At 33.2% G+C, this 19432-nt stretch overlaps 2 protein-coding genes and 2 long non-coding RNA genes across 5 annotated transcripts; all 4 read right to left on the bottom strand.

The window, feature by feature from the left end:
- Nucleotides 1–844: 844 nt before the first annotated feature.
- On the bottom strand, nucleotides 845–2400 carry LOC128292642 (uncharacterized). Its single transcript, XR_008282610.1, has 3 exons — nucleotides 2347–2400; nucleotides 2003–2164; nucleotides 845–1216 (listed from the first exon to the last, which is right to left on the bottom strand). It is a non-coding gene; the product is annotated as an uncharacterized LOC128292642 (long non-coding RNA).
- Nucleotides 2401–6887: 4487 nt separating this feature from the next.
- On the bottom strand, nucleotides 6888–7914 carry LOC128293092 (uncharacterized). Its single transcript, XR_008283143.1, has 2 exons — nucleotides 7832–7914; nucleotides 6888–7140 (listed from the first exon to the last, which is right to left on the bottom strand). It is a non-coding gene; the product is annotated as an uncharacterized LOC128293092 (long non-coding RNA).
- A 2185-nt stretch (nucleotides 7915–10099) lies between these two features.
- LOC108486062 (BAG family molecular chaperone regulator 4-like) lies at nucleotides 10100–12914 on the bottom strand. 2 transcript variants are annotated; one of them, XM_017789876.2, is made up of 5 exons: nucleotides 12418–12914; nucleotides 11618–11874; nucleotides 11388–11534; nucleotides 10389–10574; nucleotides 10100–10276 (listed from the first exon to the last, which is right to left on the bottom strand). In XM_017789876.2, the coding sequence occupies exons 1-4, from the start codon at nucleotides 12611–12613 to the stop codon at nucleotides 10413–10415; spliced, it is 762 nt and encodes a 253-aa protein (XP_017645365.1). In that variant the 5' UTR covers nucleotides 12614–12914; the 3' UTR covers nucleotides 10100–10276; nucleotides 10389–10412. The 2 variants fall into 2 exon arrangements, 1 of the variants encoding a protein (XP_017645365.1); XR_008283141.1 differs by lacking the exon at nucleotides 10100–10276 and adding an exon at nucleotides 11064–11274 and having other exon boundaries at nucleotides 10464–10574; nucleotides 12418–12913.
- A 1097-nt stretch (nucleotides 12915–14011) lies between these two features.
- Nucleotides 14012–18487, bottom strand: LOC108486061 (protein NETWORKED 4A-like). Its single transcript, XM_017789873.2, has 4 exons — nucleotides 18283–18487; nucleotides 17516–17576; nucleotides 16864–16975; nucleotides 14012–16341 (listed from the first exon to the last, which is right to left on the bottom strand). The coding sequence occupies exons 1-4, from the start codon at nucleotides 18417–18419 to the stop codon at nucleotides 14612–14614; spliced, it is 2040 nt and encodes a 679-aa protein (XP_017645362.1). The 5' UTR covers nucleotides 18420–18487; the 3' UTR covers nucleotides 14012–14611.
- Nucleotides 18488–19432: the final 945 nt, after the last annotated feature.

The raw sequence follows: 19432 nt of genomic DNA, 5'->3' as shown, positions 1-19432 counted from the left end.
AATGTTTAATTAATTCTTAATCATGAAATTACTAATACATATATAAAAAAATTACGAATCATATAATGAACATGTTAATGATATTCAAATATCTAATAAACATCGATCATTTTTATGTCATATTTCTATACATGTATAAATTTAAATCAAATAAAATCTAACACAAGACATTTTAGGCATTAATAATCCATAAATGATCAAATAAATTTCAATGAATAAATAAAACTTATATACATTTTAATCATAATGAAATGGAACTATTGCCGAACATCAATAATGATGCTAATCAAGCTTAGTTCACATACTAAAAGTATACTTAATCAATTATTTATAGTTAATCATTTTATAACACAGTAGCGACTTAAATTGCACTCCTTTTACATGCCAAAATGTATACACACCACTAGTCTTTTTACCACCAATTTACTCTTGAATATCACCTGTCTAATACATGTTATACCTTAGTTAACAAAATAACCATTGTTTACCTCGTGGTTGACGCATATAAACAAAACTCCTTAACATTACATAAATTGAGCATACCTTCTATATAAATCCAAACCAAGGTTAATTGAATACATAACCATGAGCATTATAATTAACCATATTCATTGTCTCATTTTAACAAAGCATATTAACCAACTTCACAAATATTTATATATAAATACCATAGCTGAATCAACCAATATACTTACGAACAGGTATATATATTTGTACCATGACAGGTGCATCAAATATTTAGATACATAAATGCAAAAATCGAATCATTTTAACTAAGAGTGACACATCAACATGATTCATACTATAAGTATATCATGTCCGACTCTTTCAAACCACATCCAAATCATCAAGCACTTCAATCGCATATCACATATACTTCTATCCATGAATAACCTTAGCCGAACCATTCACATGCATATCCTAAGTCGTCAACCATTTCTAAAGCTTGTAGTACCTAACACAAATATTATACATTCATAGCACATAACCTTATGACTAAAATGAATTTAAACCATACTTAACCGAATTCAAACATAAAAGGGTTAGCCATTTTCGCATGGCTTAGATTATACAAAACCAAAATCCAACATTTCAAATTACAATCTAGCCTATACATGCCATAGGTTCGAAAACTCAGCTTATAAAATACCGAAGACAGCCGATAGCATGATAAGCTTCTCTGACAATTCCTAAGCTCGAAACTTGAATCCAAAATCTATAAAACAGAGGTAAACATGAAAACACACAGAGTAAGCTTTTATAGCTTAGTAAGTCATAAGCAAATAAACAACGTAATTACATAATCAAATCATCTAAACTAAACCAAATTATACTATCATAGTTACTTTAAATCTTAAGCTTACAAATTCATGTATTTTATATGTACTTCCACATGTATATTATTCATGGCGAATGAACATATATATATATTTCATCAAACTATCATTCAATTTCCAAACCAAAATATATTTATCATAACTAGTACATATACTCTTTTATGCATAAATTCATAGGTCAAGGATAATAATCACATACATATTTATATTATATGGTCGAATACACATACATATTTATAAGCAAAATATCCTTCAATTTCAAAGCTATACAACAATATATGTATACTCATAAATCAAAATACAGCACCTTATGCATAAACATGGTAATGACCGAATGAACACTTTTATATATAAAGATACATTACTAACTATCTTTCAATGGCCAAGCCAAAACACATTTTTCATACCAAATACATATACATTTATATGCATACACTCGTAAGTCGAAGAATAACAATCATACATATATTTATATCAATGGCCGAATATACTACCAATTGCATATGTTCAAAAATAATTTTAATAATGTTCATATTAAATATTTACAAGGCCGATTACTTTTTTTCACATTCACATATAATTTTTACTTTACTTCAAATATGTTTGCATCAAAGATTAAGTAACTTACTCACTTTATTTAAAATAGGTAATAAACCAATTCATACCTGATCATTTTAACTCACTTTTGCACATTTGATGACAGCTTATCGATGCTCGATGAACCATTCGAAATTGGATAGGGCACTTGGATAATCACACATATTGTAACACCCCTTACCCGTTACCGTCGCCGGAACAGGATACAAGGTATTACCAGAACATAATACCTACCATTAAACATAATCGAAATATAAATATGTCTTGAACAATATTAGCCAACTTTAATGGCTTGTACAAATTAGCTGGTCGAGTACTGTAACTAATATTTTAAACCTAGACAAATATGACACGTAACAAAATAATTAAGCCTACTATACATGCCATAATTCAAAACGTTTAGTTCAAATACCCTAAAGTAGGATAGTGCGGATAGATCTTCACGATCCTTAACTCCTGAGCAAGCGGAGAACACTATAAGACAAAGAGAGAAACAAAGTAAGCTTATAGCTTAGTAAGTAAGTATGTAAATACTAATTAAAAAAAATCTAACATGTTTACACAACAATTCAAGTACATCTACTTTAACTTCACTATTCATTCCACTTTGATTAAGCTGTCTCTGCTGCGTCATATTCACTAAATAAATCATAACTCGAGTTACCAAACTCGAAATTCAAATCCGTAAAATTTCCTGAATCTAGACTCATAAAGCTTTTTGCTAATTTTTTCTATAATTTTGGTTCAGCCGATTAGTACAGTTTATTAGTTAAAGTTTCCCCTGTTACACAGCTCGACTGATCTGACCTCTGTTCACTACAAATTGAATTTCTCTCAGTACACAATTCAAACAACCCTGAAGTCTGTTTCATTTAAAATAGTCTCAATAAGGAATTTAGGCATGTAAACTATATTTCTTAATTTGCTTTGTACAATTTTTAATGATTTTTCAAAGTTGGAACAGGGGATCACGTATTCATCCTGAGCAAGTCACATACAATTGTAAATATCTCAAAATATAGAATTCCTTTGCTTGCTCTGTTTCTTTTATATGAAAGTAGACTCATTAAACTTTAATTTCACATCTCATTCAACCTCTAATTATATTCCTCCTATTTTTGGTGATTTTTCAAAATCACGTCACTGCTACCATCTAAAAACAGTTTTAATGCTAATTTCACTCTTTCACAAATTCTTTATGCTAACCTCATTTTATCTTATATTTGTATATACCACAAATCATTTTCACCATATTTCATTCACCATAAGTATAGGTCCAAACCACAATGTCACCACAAAACCATCCCGTTGAACAATTCGGATCAATCCTCGATATTTAATGGTTTCAAGACACACCCCACCATCATACTTCGTTTGGTTCTAGCTCTCTTGTACACATGGTGAACACTTAGTACCACTCATGCGACCTAGCCGATTTGTCTCGTAGCTCTCTTGTCTACATGGTGTCCGTCACTTGGAATCACGCATGCGACCCAGCTACATTTATCTTTCACGTAGCTCTCTTGTCTACATGGTGTCCTTCACTTGGAATCACGCATGCGACCTAGCTACATTTATCTTTCACGTAGCTCTCTTGTCTACATGGGATACATCTCGTATCACACATGTGACCTAGCTACTACAGGGTGTCTCGTAGCTTTCTTGTACACATGATGTGCACTCGGCATCATACATGTGACCTAGCTACGCTCCATCTATTTTATTCGATTTTTAGAATGTTCAACCGGGATCTCTCTCTATTATTTATTTCCATTCTTCCAATAGTCGATTTATACTTCAACATCAGCTAGTATATACATATAATAGGCTGAAATATAAGAATGTACATGAAATTATTGTAATATTTACATACAAACTTACCTTGGTGCAAAATGTGGAAATTTTGCAATTTAATCCAAAACTTTTTCCTTCCCCCGTTCGAGATCAATTCCGCGTCTTTCTTGATCTATAATAACACATTTAGCTCATTTAATACTCATACTATTTATTTCAATCCAAAAATCACATCATGGAAAAATTACATTTTTGCCCCCTAACTTTTACAAAATTACATTTTTGCCCCTAGGCTCGGAATTAATTTCAGCCCTTATTCTTATGTTTTATGATATGCTGAACATTTTCTCTTCTACAACCACATCAAATTCTCACTCTATCATATAGTTATGAACAATAGGTATTTTTACCGATTATCTTGCTTTTACTCGTTTTCACTTAAAACCGAGTAGCACAAGTTATTTAACATAATTTAAAACCTCATATTCTATCATAAAACATCAAAATACACAAATTTCACCTATGGGTATTTTTCCAAATATGAACCCTAGGTTAAATTATTACTAGCATAAGCTTAATCGAGCTTAAGGATTCCAAAAGCGTAAAGAACATTAAAAGCGGGCTTGGAATCACTTACTATGGAGCTTGAAAATTGAAGAAACCCTAGCTATGGAGAGAGGTAGAATTCGGCAGCAACTAAGGAGGATGATGACCAATTTTGTGTTATTTTTCCCATTTTATTTCATTTAATATCCAAATGACCAAAATGCCCCTCCTTACTAAACTTTCAAAAATTCCTTCCATGTCCTAATTTTGTCCATGAACTTAAAATTGGTCAAATTGCTATTTAAGACCTTCTAATTAATATTCCAAAACAATTTCATACTAAAAACTTCTGGGATGCAAATTTTGCAACTTATTCGATTTAGTCCCTACTTTCAATTTAAGCACTTTAGGCATAGAATTTCATCACGAAATTTTCACACAATCATGCAATCATATCATAAACCCCAAAATAATTATAAAACAATTATTTCTATCTCGGATTTGTGGTCACGAAACCACTATTCCGATTAGGCCCTAATTCGGGTTGTCACACATATATTGTACAATGCCAACGTCTCAGATGTGGTCTTACATGTAACCACATATCGATGCCACTATCCCAGACAGGGTCTTACTCGTACACATATATTGGAGTCACATATCGATGCCATGGTCTTACTCGCACATCACATATCGAAATCCTATGTCATGACATATGTATCCTAGCTATTCCTAAGGTTCATACGGGGTTTTCGGACATTGAAACTCGGTCGAAACGAATGCTTGAACATGGTTACCACTTATTTACATTCGGCATAAGCATACATAAATTCATATTTTTCAACCAGCATATATATATAGCATTTATCTACAATTAAACACGTCTATTTGCCTATAAATTTACCTCTGACGATGTAAAATAGAATGGGACGACTAGTCGACAACTTTTATTTTTTCCCGATCCAAATCTGATTTCTTTGGTTCTTGATCTAAACATATTCAAATTAAGCTCATTCAAACATTATTTTGATTCAATTTAATCCAAAAACACATAAATGGGAAAATTTCCATTTTACCCCTGACATTTACACTTTTTACAATTTAGTCCCTATTGCACAAAACACAAAACATTCAAAATTTCAAGACACCCATGTTTGGCCGAATATTCCTAGTGCTCATACAAGCCCATATTTTTCATTTATTTTACATTTTAGTCCCTCAAATTATTATTTTTGCAATTTAGTCCTAATTACTCAAATCATCAAAAACTCCAATACAAAATATGTTAACCTAAAACATATCTTTCATATTTCATCATCAAACAACAAAAATCACAAGCTCTCAACAATGACACAACTCAAAATATCCATCAAAATAAAAAAAAAAAAACATGGATTTTTTGTAGTACTCAAAGCAACAATCTCAAAAAAGTAAAAATTATCAAAAACCGAGTAAAAACCAACCTTGAATCAACTTGGAAGATGACCGAACCCTTGAAAACTTATTCTTTTCTTTATGTTTTTCATATTCGGTCATGAGAATAAAATAAAACTTTGGCTTTTTAATTATATGTTTATATTATATACTTATTATTATCTATTTTACTATTATAACCTTAGTAATAAAATTATAAAATCATATATAACATACTCATTACCGTCTATTCTTTCCTCAATTGGGCTAATTTGCAACATAAAGGCTTCCATTTAGAAAGCCACTAACAATTCAGCCCTTATTCTTTTAACCATCAAAATTTTAATTTACACGATTAAGTCCTTTTATTTAATCGGATACCTAAACGATAAATTAAATCACGAAAATTTCACAGATATAAATTCACACAAAATAAACATAGAAAATAATTTTTAAATATTTTTCTGACTCAGATTCGTGGTCCCGATACCACCGTTCCTATTAGGGTCTAAATCGGGCTGTTACAATTACTGTTTATGACAGATTTTAAAAATTAAAACTTAAGCCCTATATTTTAAAATTTTAAATTCAGAATATGAAAATTAGTCTGTTTTAAAGATTTTAGTTGTAACACCCCTTACCCGAGACCGTTGCTGGAGTCGAGCACAAGGCACTACTAAACTTATTTGAGCACTTAACCAAATTTAGATAATTTATATCATACTTTTCAGACAAGCTGTCCAACTGCGTCATAGTTGCTAAATAATTCATATATCGAGTTATAAAACTCGAAATCCAAATCCGTAAATTTTCCCCGAATTTATACTCATATATCTACTTACCAATTTTTTTCTAGAATTTTTGGTCAAGCCAATTAGTACAGTTTATTAGTTAAAATCTCCCCTATTTCAGGGTTTGACTACTCTGACCTTTGTGTATTACGAATCATATATCTCTCTGTACAGAGCTTCAATGACTATGCCGTTTATCTCTAATAAAACTAGACTCAATAAGGAATCTGTACATATAAAGTATGACTTCTAATTATCTTTGTAAAATTTATGGTGAATTTCCAAAGTCAGAACAGGGGATCCAGAAATCGCTCTGGCCCTGTTTCACAAAAATTTAAACATCTCATAAAATATAGCTCATATACCTATTTTGCTTCTTGCATATGAAAATAGACTCATCAATATTCGATTCCATAACTTATTCATTATTTAATTCCATTTCTACTATTTTTAGTGATTTTTCAAAGTCAAACTACTGCTACTTACCAAAAACTGTTTTAGTACAAATATTGTTAACTAGTTTATAACATCTTTACTTCAATTCATTCAAACTCTATACATGCCATATAAATCTTTAAACATAAAACAAAAACTACCGGAATTGATCTGAATAGTGTGCCCTGTTGTGTTGATCCGATCTACCCACTTCACTTCAAGTCAATCTACATAAAAATATTAAACACACACAAGTAAGCTTATTGAAGCTTAGTAAGCTCATAGGCATAAAACACAAATCATATCAAATATCGTACACAATCATATATCTATTAGTTTAACTATTTCATCCTCCAAATCACAATTTCATTAATAACTCATTGGAATAATTTCCATATGGCTACTCACAATTTAACTCCCTTAGGCCCATTTCTCATTTACTTCATTGTCAAATTAGGGAACAATAAGGAATTGAGTGCTTCATTATCACATTGCCATAGTAAACTATGGACTTTCACATTATTACGCATCACACACGAAGCCATAGCCTTGCCATGGTCTTACACGGTTCACATATCATACAAGCCATATCCTGACATGGTCTTATACGGAATCACATTATCACATTATACCGATGCCATAGCCCAGCTATGGTCTTATACGGAGTCACATTATCACATTGCACCGATGCCATAGCCCAGCTATGGTCTTAAACGGGCGCACTTATCACATATTTTTCGTCAATTCATCAGGGTCACAGGATAAAAGCACTCAAATCCATTGTTCCTACTAATTTGTACTTTTAGTTACACATTATTTATTAGTTAATGCAAATTGATAGTATTCATCAACAATAAAATAATTTAACAATCATAAGATTTTCATAACAAAACATTGAACTTTGCCATATGAACTTACCTGGACTAATTTGCAAAAGTCGTAGAAATTCAAGGACTATTCTTGAATTTTCTCCTTTCCACGATTCAGTTCATTTTCTTGATCTATAATTATAAAATCATTCCTTCATTAGCATCCATTTCAATTCTATTTCACTTCACAATTTATGCTGTTCAAATTTTGAAATTGCACTTTTACCCCAAAATTTACAGTTTTCACAATTTAGTCCCTGCTCAATTCACCCATCAATTGAACTAATTTTTCTCAATTAACACTTTATTTTATCATTATAAACTATTTCAAAACCTTTTATATTCTTAATTTCAACAGAAACCTTCAATTCACAACTTTTTCACAATTAGGTCCTAAATATCATTTCCTATCAAAATCACTTAATAAAACCACCTTAATATGAAATTAGAACTTAAATTTCATAATAATTCATCATAAAATTCCTTATACATCCAGGGTAACTTCCAATTTCACCCATAAAATCAAAAACTAATGAATTCTACAAGTGGACCTAATTGTAAAAGTCATAAAAATATAAAAATTATCAAGAAAAGTAAGAATTAAACTCACATGATGTAAAAATATGAAAACCAGCTTTCTCCAGACCTTCTATGGCGTTTTGGCTGAGAAAATATGAAGAAATGTCTAGATTTTTCAATTACATCATTACTTAACTATTAACTTTTATGCTATTTCCAATTTTGCCCTTGTTCACATTGTTTTCTTGCTTATTTCATACCCAAACCGTCCAGCCATTAACCTTTGGGTCTAATTGCTCTTTAAATCCATCTTTTAAATACTTAAGCTATTTACTCACAATTTAACAAATTTTGTGCTATTTTCAATTTAGTCCTTTTAATTAATTAGCCATCTAAACGTTAAAATTTTCTAACGAAACTTTAATACTAACTCAATGACACTCCATAAATATTTATAAAAATATTTATAGCTCGATTTTCAACTTTGAGGTCTCGATACCTCATTTTTGACCCGTTTGACCTAATAAATTCTTTTAATTCACTAATTTCACCATTTCACAAATTCTTCTAAATTCTTACTTGACTCATAAATATTAAATTACTATCTTGTTCAATCTTATTTGTCGAATTTAGTGATCTCAAATCACCATTTCGACACCACTGAAAATTAGGCCGTTACATTAGTCCTTATCAAAATTTGATAATATAACATGTTTATATTTTTAATCATATGCAACTTTATATGATGATAGTCTAATGAATCTCTGAAGTTTATAAATTTTGATGGACAATATTAATAACTTTAATTATTAGATTAAGATTTTAAATAAATAAAATATTAATTTTATCTTTTTAAGTATAAGGATTAAATTTTAAATTATGTCAAAATGTAAAAATAACATTATATTTTAACAAATTACATTTTATATTCTAACTTCACTTAAATATTAGAAAATCGAAGAGTGTTGGATTATGTATGGATTTTGTTGCCCTAAGCTTTTGAAGGAGCTAAAACTTAAATTTAGTTTGGTGTCATACCTAGCACATCCAAATACCAAGTGTTGATGATAAATAATAAAAGTAAAATTTAATTTTCAGATTAATTAAATCTTAAATTTTGTCAAAATATAAGAACTAACAACATATTTTAACAAATTACATTTTATATTCTAACTTTATTTAAATATTAGAAAATCAAAGAGTGTTGGATTATATATGGAATTTTGTTGCCCCATGCTTTTGAAGGAGCTAAGAACTTATTAATTTTAGTTTTGTATCATACCTAGCACATCTAAATACCAAGTGCTGATGATATGTTATGTAGAGGATGTCATTGAGAGTTTTTAGGACAATGTGGCGAGCCCTGAAGTTGTAATCTATGTAGAGGTTGTCATTGAGAGTTCTTAGGACAATATGGCGAGGCTTGAAGTCGTCATCTACCCAACATTATTTGGGCTGTTTTGATTTAATGATACTTGACTTCGTTTTTTTTCTGAAAAATATTTATATTAATTTTCCAGATGTGAAAATTGGTGCTTGAGTTATTTAACTTGAAAACAGTTTTTTGAGTTTTTGACAAACGGGTTGAGAGTTAAATCGTTTGATTGTTTATATTTTTACCATCATAGAAGACTAGTATGTATGTATGTATGTATACTTCTAAAACATAGTAAAATTAGGTTTCTTCCACTTCCACGGTTATCATTAGATAGTTTTACTGCTTATATCTTACGATAATTTATATATATTCATGTACATACGATTACTTTTTTAAAAAAAAAAAATTAAGGGGAAAAGGTTGTAATTAATGGAGTTGTGCATTTCCTTGTGGTAGAAGGTTCCAAAAAGTCAACAATAACAAAGAAAAAAGGGCACTTGCAAAGTTCTGATCCTGTATACATATCTTGCTTCACCTAAAGCTTTGATTACAGATGCCAGCCAACAATGAAGCAAACTGAAGTAAGATTCCATTTGACTGCAAATCAGAACCAGCAAAATGAACGGTTCCCTATTAGATAAATGAAGTTTCAATCCGACAACAGCAGAGCAGACAGGCTTTGTTGTAAACTACTAGTCTAGTACATTACCTAGCGATAGATGTGAAGTTGAGCTTAATCAAATACCTCCCAATCTTGAGTTATTCTTGTAGATGATAACTCAAATGCCTCCCATTTGGTACTCATTGGCACTGCATTGCAGCTACTGCTGAAGGGATTGGAGTTTCTAGCCTTCAAGTGGTCCAGGGTGTCCACTAGACCTTGAACTCGACGAACCTGTGCACCATACCCATATTTCAAAATCCAATCTTTTTTATTATCATTCTACTAACCACATTATACTCCTAACATAAAACACGTCTGTGATCTCTCCTGTAATTCAAGCAGAAGAATGGTTGAAAGCAACCAGATGGATCAATGATAAGTTCCACCTGTTTTTTCGCTACTTTAATTACTTACTTTGCCCCTTCTTTTCTTTGTTACTATCAGGTCGGGTCTAACACAAGGAGGTGCGCAGTGACATAAGTAACCAACTGTTTCAATTTCCAAGCAAAATGGGTTCTCTTTTTTCATCTCAACCACCTCCAGAATTAACACCACCGTGCTAAGGACAGCGCACTCCACTTCTTTTCTTAAGCAGAAAGCCACCAAATATGTAATCAACAGGACCAAGCACAATTATTTGTACCAAAAGAAAAAGGGTATATAATTAGAGCATAGAAGGATCAAGAATCCATCTTTGCTGGATTCCTGTGCACAACTCACTGAAAATTTCCAGGTCACCGATGGCTGGTGTGGGCTCCAACTCATATATGCATGTCATTGATGTCAAGTTCTCAATCATTTCAAACAAAAAGGATCTCACTTTCCAGCAACATTTTGTTGGTATGCAACTTTAAAACGTACAGTAGCTAAGTTGAACTTTTGCAACACGTAGAAAGCAAACAATCTCCTCTAAGCCAACAGAAACTCCTAACTTTGTAAGTAGAAAAATCATAGAAAATAATTTGAGCATACTCATGTCCAACACACAGTAATATATTTACAAAAGTCTAGTAAGAAAGCAAGCATAACCAAACAATCACTAACCTCAACCCGCCTCTGGACTTTGGCTTCACCATCAGCCTCAATTGTATCTAATTGGAGCAATTGCACCATAAGTAACTCCGTCAAGACAAGGAATTCGTTTTCTGCAACCTTGGTACCTGCTCGAACATTTGCCTCCACAGCAATAACCTACAAAATTTTCGTAGGTTGGAAAGTGTTCACGTGGTCACATGAAAAATGAATTTTAAATTCTGTTTTGAGTGGATGCTAACCTTCTCAGAGAGCTTATCAACCTCTGACCTGACCTCAGCAACCTCTTCACAGGCTTTTAGCACACTTTGGTTGCTATTCATCTCCACAAGCTTCCTCTCTTTGCTAGCTGGGTCCTCTAAAACTACCACCTTTGACATGTCTTTTACTCCTACCATATGCAAACATTCTTCATCATCCTTCTCTTTCCCTTGGAATAATAGTCTCTGCTCCTTTGGCTCCAAACCGGTTTCTTGTGCAAGAACCCCTTTCAAATCCCCTTCAATTGGAACCAAACTCGGTCATTTATTACCGATTGCATATCGGACAACAATGTAACCATATCAGACTTTGTACATTCCAGTTGCCACCAAGACAGTTACCTATGTACAATAATCCAGGGAAGAACCAAAGCATACACAAGAGATAGAAAGAGGAAATATAGAAACACAGACACATACTGACAGAGCAGCAACTGTGGTTAAACACTAAACATGACATCCGGCAAATCATATGATGAACTGCGAATGTCAAGGCCAAAAAGCATATGTACGGGAACAAAGATGAAAACTTATCCTCAAATTAATATACCACTTTAAAACGAAGGAATTAAATTTTAGAAACCGACGCAATGGAGTGTGAGATGACAATAATCCACTTTAATGAAATACTGAAAATGGAAATCAAATGTTGCTAAAAACAGAAAAGTAACATGCAAACTGCTGATATTTAACCATTCGCAAAACAAAAACCAATTACTAATCTTCCGCAAAATTTCAACAAAGATAGGCATCAGGCAAGAAAAATATATTGAAATGGTTACCAAAAGTGGATTGAGCAGGCACAACTATATCACGGTGATAAGAACCATGAGAAACTTTGATCTTAATCATAGGAGCAGAAGCAGCATCCGCCATGTTCCTCTTCTGAACAAGCATGCCACCAGGCCTAAGCTCCCACTCTATGTCCCCTTTAACCTCATTGCTCACTACCCTTTTTGAAGATGATAATCTTTTCATAGTCAGAAAATGAACTCAGTACACACACACACAAAAAAAAAAAAAAAAAAAGGAAAAGGTGAAGTTGGTTGAGAGAGAGGTATAAGTTTGAGCTAACTGTAATAGCTAAGGCTAAACTAAAGAGGATTGAGTAAGCAAACAAAAAATGCTTTGAGACAAAGACCCTCCAACACAACCTTTTTCTTTGAGAGTTACCGGTTGGCCAACTTCAAGCTCGTGTGCGTCTGCGTACTGTGTTTTTTTTGTTTGTTTACATGTAAAAATCATGATTTTTACCAAAGAAACTAAGATCATAACAGAATCGTGATGTTGGCAAAAAATCCCAAAGCAGATGGAGCCTATATGTGGCAGGTGGGGGTCCACCGGATGAGAATAATATTATAGGATCCAACGGCCCATATTGGTAGCAAAAAAGCATATCACATGATGTAACTGATGAGAGTGGAGGGTCCAATGCTTTTAACTTCAGAGTTCAGGGCCTTGGTACTAGTTGAACCCTTCCTTCTTCTTGCAGTTGAGGATATTTCTTCAGAGAGTTGAAAGGCATTGGAAACTGAATATGGTGACTGTTATGACTCCCAAATCTATCTAAAGTGAAAGATAACATACATATATTGTGTACAAAACATGTTCTAAATTTCACTCGCTCCTTGGATTTGATGGACAAAAATGGTAAATCAGTGAATTTTGAAAGTGTTTAGATTCTAATAATGAAGTATTGTGCCTTTATATTACCATGTCATATCACTAATTATTAATCAAAATGACATTTACACAAAAGAATTGAATTAACATATAATTTCTTTAATTTAATATAAGTAATGTATGGTTAAATTTTTTAAATGAAAAATCACCAATTTCGATGTGTAATTTAGTTATGCTTGTAAATAATTTTAACCAAAACATTTAATATTGCCTTGAACCATTGATGTGAGGAAAAAAGATAAAACTACATTATGCCTTAATCATACCATAGTTATAATAGAATGGTACATTTAAGACTTATTTTTAAAGAACTCTCGTAATTAGCTTAATGATTAAGGGATGTTCAATCATAAAATTCATCCGAGTTTGAACTTTAAGGAAATAAGTGATTAGACATTTATTTAGATAGTTCCCTTCAAACGTGGCACAAATATACCCTACCATGTGTAACTAAAAAAGGACTTGTTTCTAAAGAATAGTTTATTATATTATTCTTCAATTATTTTTTAATCTATAGTGGGGAATTAAGATAGCAAAGAAAAATAAATACTAGGGATATATTCTGGTCAAATAGTATGGAACAAGAACTAACACAAGTGTTGGGTCCAAACTGATGAACGATGATATATACATTTACGCATTTAGATTATTATCTATGTATACAACAGAAATAAATGGAGAATCAAGCCGAAATTTCTGTATGAAAAAATAGACATCATTTGGTAAAACATGTTTAGCATTCCCAACAATTTCTGGAAACAACAGGAAAATACATATCCCTGTAGATGCTAATTGATGGTGGATGGAGTACTACACCAATGAAAATTAACTCTCTCACCACTATATATATTATTCAATTAATTATTTTGACTCAGCACATAATACGAGCAGCAGTATACAACAACAAAGAGAAACTTAAGCCAACACATACCATTCAAACTCGACAGTAGGGGGCGCATAAACAAGACAAGGTAGCACACTCACGTCAACAGAATTACAGACAAACAGTATGAAACTGAGACCAAGGACTACCAAATGTTAAAATGCAAAACTGTCATATTCTCTGTCTAAAATGCACCTGGATCCCAACATTCCAAGCGCATCATCTTGGCGCTAGCATTTGTGAGCAAAACTATCATATTCTGTCTAAAATGCAACTTCTGTTTTCTGTATTCTCGTTAAACAAGCAGGAGATGACAAAGCCACCTGCAGGGACTACTGAGATAATATGGGGACTCAACACAAAATATCCAAGCAACCAAGTAAAAGGAGACATTATGTAGCACCGCATATTCATGTAGTCAAAACTGGAACTCTCTTTTGCCCCATAAATGCTTGCCGAAGCCAGTGATACCCATCTCGGTAATGATCCAGGGAGAAGCAAAGCTGCCTTATAGCTTCTCGTTTCTCTTCAGCTCCCTCCAGTATCATGATTCTTTGCCTCTCAATCACATCCTCTAGTTCCTTAGCTTTTGATTGGAGTTCCTCCACCGATCTATGAGCTTCTTCAGCACTAGCAATTAGCTTCACATGCTCCATATGTAAGTCCTGGAGATGCTTTTCAATTTGAGCAATCTGATTATCCCTACGACTAATCTCTGCTTTGAGTGAATTGATTTTGATCTTAAGCTCATCCCTTTCCGATTTTAAAGTCTCAAGGTTCTCATTTAAAACTTTAATGCAATCACTTCTCTCATCAATCTCCAACCTCAAATGCTCAATTTCGCTATGAAGCCTCTCCTCTGATTCTCTTTTTTCATTCACAGCTTTTCTGATCTCCTCCTCCAAGGACCGGCCACGTGCTTCCCAGTCCCTGAGCTGTTGTTCCAAAAAATTTCGTCCCTCCAACAATTTTGATATTTCAGCTTTGATATGAGCTTTTTCAGGAAAAATCTTCTGCTCAGCATCAGATACAGCTATCTTTAAATCCCGGATCTCATGATCCCTGTCTGATAAACTATTCTTCAACATTGCAATTCTTTCCTGCAGCTTGGAGACCTCTCTTCTCTCTGTATTCAGTTTGGATTTCCATGTGATTATCTCTCTTTGAGCAGTATCAAGCTGACCCTGCAACTTTTGAACTTTTTCAGAAGACTGCTTCTTCTCAAACTTCAAACTAGCAATTTCTTTCTCAGAAGCCTGGAGCATTTCTTTGGTAATACTTAATTCTTCCACCAGTGCCTGCATCTTGCCATCTGCATGTTCATTTTCTTTCTCCATTATACCAATCTTGTTTTGAAGATCCAAAGCCTGATTTACCTCAATCTGCTCAGTCTGGTGCATTTTGCCACTTTCTTCTTCAGATGATTCCAGGTAAGCTGCCTCTAGTGGTTTATATTTTTGGAGCTCGGTCCTCAACCAGGTGATTTTTTCTTCAGAGAGCTGTATTCTTCTGTTGGAAAATTCAAGTTTTTCCTCATACTCCCTAATTCTAGCAAGAAGTTCGGAATTATTACATTTTGCCCGTCTTACTGAACCATCTGTATTTTCTTCCTCTAGCATCCGTAGCTTCTGTTTCATTTCATGAAGTTCAAGCTCCAACTCAACCATTTTCCTGCTAACCCCTTGATCACTCCCATTCCCTGACAAAACTGAGTAATTATTGACTGAAGAATCATCAGATTCTGATTCATAATCCGTTCGAGTAGATGACTCATCCTCTTCTTTCTGGTACACATCAGAGCCACTCCCACCAGAACCAAGGAAGACACTGAAGCCAGCAGCTCGGGGGCCAGATTTACGACGACTCAGCCTTTGGTCTGAGGACGGCCAAATAGGGGGTAGATCAGAGGCAATGTCAGAGATGTCAGAACCCTGAGATTGGAGGTCTGATGGAATATTCTTCCTCAATTCTCCTGTCAGGTGGTCGTAACGCTCTGCCAAAGAACGATACACACGGTAGAACTCCTCAACATGAGATACAAGTTCTGGCCTCTTCTGATAATACATCTCAGCCTTTTTCATAAATGAATCTCCATCTTCTTCAATGAGCTTCAGCATGTGCTTGACGCTACGATCCATTTCTGCAGTCAACAATCTTAATGTTATTTTCTTGTTTGACATTTTAAGAATTCAAATGATTTCAGAAACAAAATTCTTGATTCAGTAAAGATGCAATAGAGAAGTCTAGTCCCCTCTTAGAAGCTAGACAGGTAGGGTTCGGTAATATCTATGGCACCAGAAGTGTGATAAGAGGAACGGCAGCAGAAGCAGCTAAGAGTATACTACCCTGCTTTCTCATGCATTACTTTTGCTTCTTCTAGAACGTAAGCATGTCACTTCAATCAAAAGAAAGATCAAGTCCCAAAACCTTGTAACAAACCGTTCAGCTCGACAAGACGTATACTATTAGGACATATAGCTTTTGTGTGCATACAAGAAAGGAAAGGAAACACCACTTGGCAAACACAGGAGAAAAATCAGATTTGAACCACCTATAGCATCACATCTGATTTCATATGCAACAAACTAAACAAGAAAAGGCATGTTGAAAGTATGTTCATTGATCAAAATCCTTTGTTAGTGGAGAGAGAGAGAAAGCTTACCCTCGAGATTTTCTGCTAGCCATCTTGAATTCTTGGGACTGATGTGGCTATCCCACCACCATGAATGTGACTTTCTGGATTCTAGTCTCTTCACACTTTTAGTTAATTGACCCTAAAATGAGAAGAAAGCAAAATTAAGAAATATAGATCTTCACTGCACAACTGATAATGCTATAACATAAGCTGGTAGAATGAAGTCGTTAGTTCTTCAATGTAAATATATTTGGTTGAATGAGTGTTAACCATGAAAGTAGTTTTGTTCACTGTGCTCTATTTCAATAGTTATTCAAACAAAAAAACTCCAGAAAAATTTCTCTACCGCTTCAGATATAGACTGTAGTACATATTTGATAAACAAAAATGAATTCATTGGTGACTTCAGAATGCAATACAAGCACATTTTGTATTATTGATTCCTACAACAATCCTTGACTAGATACATAACATGAATTAAGTAGATACTTAAATTGATTTTGGGTTATTAGCCTAAAAGCACAGGAAAGTAAACACGGTGTAACTAGAAATTTCAGTAGTGGAAAAAGCTTGCAATCAAACAAAGGGTAAAAGAACGTAGACATATATAGTTGTGGATATAGTAATGTAAGCTAATGAAAGAAGTATGTTTAGATAAAGGAACGGGCTAATTTCTTACTGAAGAATTTGCCATCTTGGAAGCTTGTTGAAGAAAGGTGATCAGGATCAGGTATAAAAACCTGGGTTCAGAGAAACAGTGCAAATCAGTAGCATAACCTCAGCATATTCAACCTACATAACAATGTAATTCTACTTGTACATATGCATATGTAGCAGGTAAAATGAAAGGTTCAATCGATTTGTTCCATTACACTGTAGCTATAGCCCTCACTATATGAGAAGGTGAAGCAACGGGGATTATTAGCATGACCTAAGCTGTACCCGGACTTCAAAGACAAAACTAACACTGTTACTATTAATAATTCCATTATTAATACAACTTGCAGAACCAGACATCCAGCTATTCTGACGCGTTACGTCATTTTAAGACTAATTTACTCGCAAAAAACCCAAAAAAACTTTACACGCAAAGAAAGACAATTTTTTGGAACAGAAATGGGTAACCAGAAGAAACCCATAATCAAATAGAAAGAGTTCCATCCAAAACGTATTGATTTTATACCTTTAATCAAAGAAGTCGATAGAAATAATAGAAAAGAAGAAAATCTGATAGATTTCTAAATCATAATATAATGGAGCACAAATCTCTAAATCATTAGACAAAATATGAGGGTAGAAAATTTAAAAAAAAAAAAGAGGCCGATCTCAAATCCCAAAACCCAGAAAATTATTCCAAATCGGTAATCGAATCTTTGAGGAACAAAAATACTAGTAGCAGAAGTTAAAAGAAGAAGATTTACAGGAAAATGGAAGGAAACAACTTACAGAGAAAAAGGGCTCCCTGAATCTCTTTTATGTGTTTGTTGCTTAATTTTCCATGAAAGAGAATGAGAAAGAGAGACTGTGGAGCTGTCGAGAGACCTGGGAATGGAATGGGCAAAGCAGCTGTTTTTAATATCCATCAATGTTCACATGGGCATGCAACAAAGTCAAAACTCACATCCTTCTTCTTACCTCAATATTAATTTATTATTCTTAATTAATTATTATTTAATTTACGATAACCATTTTTAATTTTAAAAAAGGTAATATTTATAAATAAAAAATTGACCCCAATTAATGGGAAGCCTATATATAATAGGGGACATTTTCAAACTGTATTATATTGTATGATAAATTGAGATTATAATTGAACAAATGAGTTAAAAATAATAATCAAGGAGGCGTTGAATTATGTGCCGGATGACAATGGCAGTGCCATCTAACCAGACAAATGGCATGCATTAGCCAAAAACTAATGCCGTCGAGAAACTGCAATGAAAAAGAGTCAAAACATGAGAAACAGCAGAAACATAAGGCTTGTAGTAGCTTTCTAACTTACCATGGCGGTGCGGCTTGAATTAGTTGATGGATGATGATTTTTTTAAATAAATTATTATTATTCAAAATTTGGAAAAACATAAATACCAACAACCTTTTAAAATCATATTTTATTCGTACTGGGATTTGCTAAGATCAACGACCACCCTTTTGCTTCTCCCTTCCCCCATTTTATGCATTGCAAACCATTAAAGTATTCACAAACCCATAAAGAAATTACTTGTATGTTTATGATTCAGCCCCTGCCAACTAGATTTCATTTTAATTAATTAGACTAGTCACCCAACAAATCACCGTATATATATATTCTGTGGCCCGAAATTCTATCTAATGTATCATTCATTATATTTAGAGTTTGAATTATTAAAAAAAAAAAAAAAAAGGTAGCTTTAAGTTGTGATAAATATTGTATACCTTTATGAAATAGCTTTTATCATTTCTGTCCAGTTCCCCAGCCTAGAATTAAAGCAGCGCCACATCTTTGGGTTGAAAAAGATATTTCCAACTATTGCCTTCCCCTGGCCACGCGACTAATATGATCACAACAAACTTGTGCCATATATACATGACTTACCTACTTATCGCAGAAGTTCTG

This window comes from Gossypium arboreum, chromosome 5 (assembly GCF_025698485.1).
Source record: "Gossypium arboreum isolate Shixiya-1 chromosome 5, ASM2569848v2, whole genome shotgun sequence".
Taxonomy (NCBI): Eukaryota; Viridiplantae; Streptophyta; class Magnoliopsida; order Malvales; family Malvaceae; genus Gossypium; species Gossypium arboreum.
This window is presented reverse-complemented; position numbering and strand designations above follow the sequence as displayed.

Excerpts from the sequence above, each read along its gene's own strand:
- LOC108486062 (XM_017789876.2), bottom strand. The coding sequence starts at position 12,613 with ATGAAAAGATTATCATCTTCAAAAAGGGTAGTGAGCAATGAGGTTAAA. Across the intron at positions 11,875-12,417 it reads GCCTGCTCAATCCACTTTTG|GGGATTTGAAAGGGGTTCTT; the intron begins GTAACCATTTCA and ends TTCCAATTGAAG. Across the intron at positions 10,575-11,387 it reads AAGTCCAGAGGCGGGTTGAG|GTTCGTCGAGTTCAAGGTCT; the intron begins GTTAGTGATTGT and ends TATGGTGCACAG.
- LOC108486061 (XM_017789873.2), bottom strand. The coding sequence starts at position 18,419 with ATGGATATTAAAAACAGCTGCTTTGCCCATTCCATTCCCAGGTCTCTC. Across the intron at positions 17,577-18,282 it reads TCAGGGAGCCCTTTTTCTCT|GTTTTTATACCTGATCCTGA; the intron begins GTAAGTTGTTTC and ends CTCTGAACCCAG. Across the intron at positions 16,976-17,515 it reads CCAAGATGGCAAATTCTTCA|GGTCAATTAACTAAAAGTGT; the intron begins GTAAGAAATTAG and ends TTCTCATTTTAG.